Source organism: Anolis sagrei, chromosome Y (genome assembly GCF_037176765.1).
Source record: "Anolis sagrei isolate rAnoSag1 chromosome Y, rAnoSag1.mat, whole genome shotgun sequence".
Lineage (NCBI taxonomy): Eukaryota > Metazoa > Chordata > Lepidosauria > Squamata > Dactyloidae > Anolis > Anolis sagrei.
This window is the reverse complement of record NC_090035.1, coordinates 64,820,645-64,825,533: the sequence shown is the minus strand read 5'-3', so window position 1 is coordinate 64,825,533 and position 4,889 is coordinate 64,820,645. Positions and strand designations below refer to the sequence as shown.

The 4,889-nt window shown below is 44.8% G+C and overlaps 1 protein-coding gene across 1 annotated transcript; it reads left to right on the top strand.

Annotated features, from left to right (window-relative positions):
- The first annotated feature begins 1,016 nt into the window (after positions 1-1,016).
- Positions 1,017-4,608, top strand: LOC137095314 (transmembrane protein 91-like). The gene is made up of 2 exons (XM_067461792.1): positions 1,017-1,489; positions 4,118-4,608. The coding sequence occupies exons 1-2, from the start codon at positions 1,136-1,138 to the stop codon at positions 4,313-4,315; spliced, it is 552 nt and encodes a 183-aa protein (XP_067317893.1). The 5' UTR covers positions 1,017-1,135; the 3' UTR covers positions 4,316-4,608.
- The last annotated feature ends 281 nt before the right edge of the window (positions 4,609-4,889 follow it).

Here is a 4,889-nt window from a genome sequence, read left to right as displayed (position 1 = left end):
TTCCCACACAGAACCCCCATGACCATCAGAAAATACTAAAGGCCATCCAGTCCAACTCCCTTCACCAGGGCAAGAAAACTTAATCAAAGCCCTCCTGACAAAGAGCCATCCAGCCATAGATATAGATAGATATGATTCACACACAGAGAGAGATAGTATCATAGATTTGAAAGGGACCCCTAAAGAAGAACAATTATATGTTGCAGAGTAGGCAAACCAGACAATCTCCACATCAACACTGACAAAGATACAGCAAGACGTACTGTTTACCCACAAGCATAAAGACATTACATATATTAGAAAACAACATTTTCTCAATACTTTATTTTCCAGATCACCAGATTGGGCCACAGCAATGCATGGCAGGAGACGGCTAGTAGAATCATAGAATCATGGAGTTGGAAGAGACCTCATGGGCCATCCAGTCCAACCCCCTGCCAATAAGCAGGAAAATCGCATTCAAAGCACCCCCAACACATGGCCATCCAGCCTCTGTTTAAAAGCCTCCAAAGAAGGAGCCTCCAGTACACTCCAGGGCAGAGAGTTCCACCGCTGAACAGCTCTCACAGTCAGGAAGTTCTTCCTTTGTTTGTATGTATTCCTATGAGAATAGATACAAACAAAGACAAACATACATCCTCATTGGCCATCAATAAACTTCCACTTTCTAACGTATCTGTGTCTGATTTGGCCTTCTGAATAAGCTAGGCATGCCGGGTTTCTGAACCCACAGTGCAGCAGTAGCTGATATCACTCAACAACAAGTCCATTGCCAACGTCGAGCACTTTGTTAAATGAAAATGGCTGCCTTCTTGCTGCAGTACCCACACCCAATGCCAATCTATATCCCTTTGGCCTCATCCAATATTTGGCTGATTCCTCATTCCATTGCACAATATATGAGAATCTCTTAATCACATCAGCAGTGTGGCCAGAGCTAGCCAATTTGTCAGGCAGGCAACTCAAGTAAAAAAGAAGGTTCAGAATGGTCGGTTGAGTACAGCAAAAGAAGGAACGTGAAAGGTAGGGAACAAAGAGGGAGAAAGACACTTAGAAGCTCATTGTCTATCCTGGAAAGCTAAGAAAGAGCATCCTTAAAGAACTGGAAAGAGGGAGAGAAGACCAGACCTTCAGAATGAGCAACCATAACTATGAGGAGATGAAAGGCAATGCTTCTGTTACAGACCATCCAAGCTCTCACTCAGAAAAACATTTCCACCAGGAGTCTGACTCACTAAAGCTTCCTCTTCGACCACCACCACCCATGAGCTATGGGGCACCTCCACCCCCTACACCTCCATCATACCAATCTTCTTGTGGGCCACCTGATCCCCAACTCAGCCAAGGACCAGAGTTCCAGTCTCAGCAGGCCATCTTCATCACACCTGTCCAGCCTACCAAAGAGCCAGATAATGTGGTCTACTCCATCTTTACCCTGATGTGCTGTTTCCTTCCCCTTGGGATTGTTGCCTTAATTTATGCACTAAAGGTAAGCTGATATATGTATAAGACTGAAAGTTATGTATTAATGTTCTAGTAGAAGTGCATCTTAACTTGTCCCTCTTAGCAACTGTTTTGTTTTTTTAATATGTTAGCAAAGACTAAACCAGGTGGGTGGAAACAGACAGAATTTTATGATTTGGTTAAGACAGCACCCCCTTCACAGATCAAACACTTCCCAACTGAAACACAGTTCCCTGTACTGTAACGGAGACACAATAAAGAAGAAAAAGATAAAACATGAGGTGGAGAATAGTTGAGATCAGTATTTATTCGAAACAAGCTGCCCGTAAGGCACACATAGCCAGCCAGTATAATACTTTGATATGCTTTGGGGTTTGGTCCCAAGATCCTCTGTGGATACCAAAATACATAAATGCTGAAATCCCATAACTTACCATATATACTCAAGTATAAGCTGAGTTTTTCAGCCCTGTTTTTAGGCTTATACTTGAGTCATTATTTTACTCTGTTATTATTATTATTATTACTTTATTATTACATTTATTATTTTACTCTATTTATTATTATTATTATTATTATTATTATTATTATTATTACATTTACATATTTTACTCAATTATTATTATAATTATTACTACATTTATTATTTTCTCTATTTATTATTATTACATTTATTATTTCACTCTATTATTGTCCAACTCTGGGGGTGGGTAGTCATCTCCTTTTCTATGCCGAAGAGCCGATGTTGTCCGCAGGCACATCCAAGGTCATGTGGCCAGCATGACTGCATGGAGCGCCATCAGAGGTGGCCCTAGGTAATTTTCAACGGTAAGCAAACAGTATTTTGCCCCCCCCCCCCCAACCAATTATTGATATATATTTTCTGTTTGTTGTGGGAGTTCTGTGTGCCATATTTGGTTCAATTCCATCATTGGTGGAGTTCAGAATGCTCTTTGATTGTAGATGAACTATACATCCCAGTAACTTGCCGCACTTGCTCCCTTGCCTGGCCCGCTTTGGGTCCGGAGGCGTGCCTGAAGACCCTGGCATGTGCACCAAAAGTCACCTCTTCTCCTGACTTTCTCCTCAGCCATTGGGACCGAGAGAGAGAGAGAGAGAGAGAGAGGTGGAAATGCCCACCTTTCCTGAAGGTAAGCGCAAAAACAAAGGAGGGAGCGGAGGTGGGAGATACTTCCAGCTGGAGGGGATCTCTCTCTCTCTCTCTCTCTCTCTCTTGGTCCCAATGGCTGAAGAGAAAGTCAGGAGAAGAGGCGACTTTTGATGCGCACGCTGGGGTCTTCAGACATGCCTCCGGACCCAAAGCGGGCGAGGCATGGCGGCTCCGCCCCTTGGCCCACCCACAGATTGGGGAGAGGAGAGGAGGCGGGTGGAGCGCCGGGGGATCGGGAAAGGGAGCCGGTCATGGGGAAGGGATCAAACGCAGAGAACGATTGAGCGCCGGCTCTGCTCGTGCACCCAGTGGCCAGATGGAGCAGGAACGAGAGGGGTGAGGCGAGGCTCAAGGGCCCGGCCCCTTTGGGAAGAGGATCGCCCGGCAGCGAGGCAAGAAAGCCAAGGCTCCCCCCGGACTGCTAGGGCTGTTGTGAGCTGAGGGGACACTCCACAAGTGGCGGTTGAGGGGCATTTACAGAGGCGCCTCTGCCTCTGGCAAAAAAAAGTGTTCTGTGACCGCTTACTTCGCGTAATGGACGAGCCGCCCCTGAGCGCCATTATCTTCCCGCCGGAGTGGTACCTATTGATCTACTGACAATTGCATGTTTTCAAACTACTCGGTTGGCAGAAGCTGGGGCTCACAAGGGAAATTCACGCCGCTCCCCGGATTTGAACCTGTGACCTTTTGGTCAGCAGCTCAGCGGTTTAACCCACTGTGCCACCGGGGGCTCCCTGGAAGCTATAGAATGATCTAAATTACTCACACACATACAGTTCTAGCCTTTCTCTAAGGCAGATGAATCAACTGACCTAAAACACTGTTTTAGAACAGGTTACTAGGTACTTAGGGGCTGTGGTGGTGCAGCAGATTAAACCACTAAGTTGCAGAACTTGCTGATCGGAAGGTCAGCGGTTCGAATCCACAAACGGGGTGAGCTCCCATTGTTAGCCCCAGCTTCTGCCAACCATGCAAATGTGAGTAGATCAATAGATACCGCTTCAGTGGGAAAGTAACAGTGCTCCATGCAGTCATGCTGGCCACATGACCTTGGAAGGGTATATGGACAACACCAGTTCTTCAGCTTAGAAATTGATATGAGCGCCACCTCCCAGATTTGCATACGGCTAGACTTAATTTCAAGGCAAAACCTTTACCTATTAATTTCTTAATATGTGGTTTTTACTCCTTACTAGAGGTGCTTGGAATTTCTGTTACAACTCAGTATATACTTTGACCTGAGGGGGGGGGGGGTGATAGTGTGGGATGTTGGCAGCAAAATGTCAAAACTATTTACAAAAAATGATGAACAATGAAAGTTTATAAAATACAGGAATTTAACAGATTATATGATAAGGTTGGAAACAATTAGTTAATGAATGGAATAAGCCAGGGTCAATTACTCTGTCTCCAATAGATGTCAAAGCACATGGATGGGAGAATTCTTGCAATTTTTCAAACTCTCTTTTCCTTTCTCTTCAGACACAAGAAGCCAACCACGATGGAAATGCCACGGTTGCTCAGAAATATTCTAGACTGTCGCGCATAATGGCCCATATAGCATTTGGGTTCGGGCTTCTGATCTGGACTTTGTATATCACCAAACTGACCATCATTTCTAGGAAACATGATGAGACAACAGACCAAGATCTGGCCAATCTATCAACAAATAATCCCTGAAGATGCATTGTGTGAGGCTTAAATCCTCAAAGACCCTTCACTGTCCTGTGATTCTCAAATGACAGAATGACTGTTTTGATGTCGTATTGTTTAAGGCACATATTATGGGGCTGGCACAGTTTTCAATGCACACCACGTGATTTCTGTACATATAGGTTTGATATTTCTGGTGGCTTATATATCCATTATGTGATTATATTATACTCTGGGCTTTTGTTGAAGCTTTGAAAGAACAATTTAAGGCCCTGGATCCTATTCCCGAAACAAATTCATAGAATCATAGAGTTGGAAGAGACCTCCTGGGCCATCCAGTCCAACCCATGCCAAGAAGCAGGAAAATTTCATTCAAAGCACCCTCGACAGATGGCCATCCAACCTCTGTTTAAAAGCCTACAAAGAAGGAACCTCCACCACACTTCGGGGCAGAGAGTTCTACTGCTGAACAGCCCTCTCACAGACAGGAAGTTCCTCCTAAAGTTCAGGTGGAATCTCCTTTCCTGTAGTTTGAAGCCATTGTTTTGCATCCTAGTCTCCAGGGCAACAGAAAACAAGCTTTCTCCCTCCTCCCTATGAC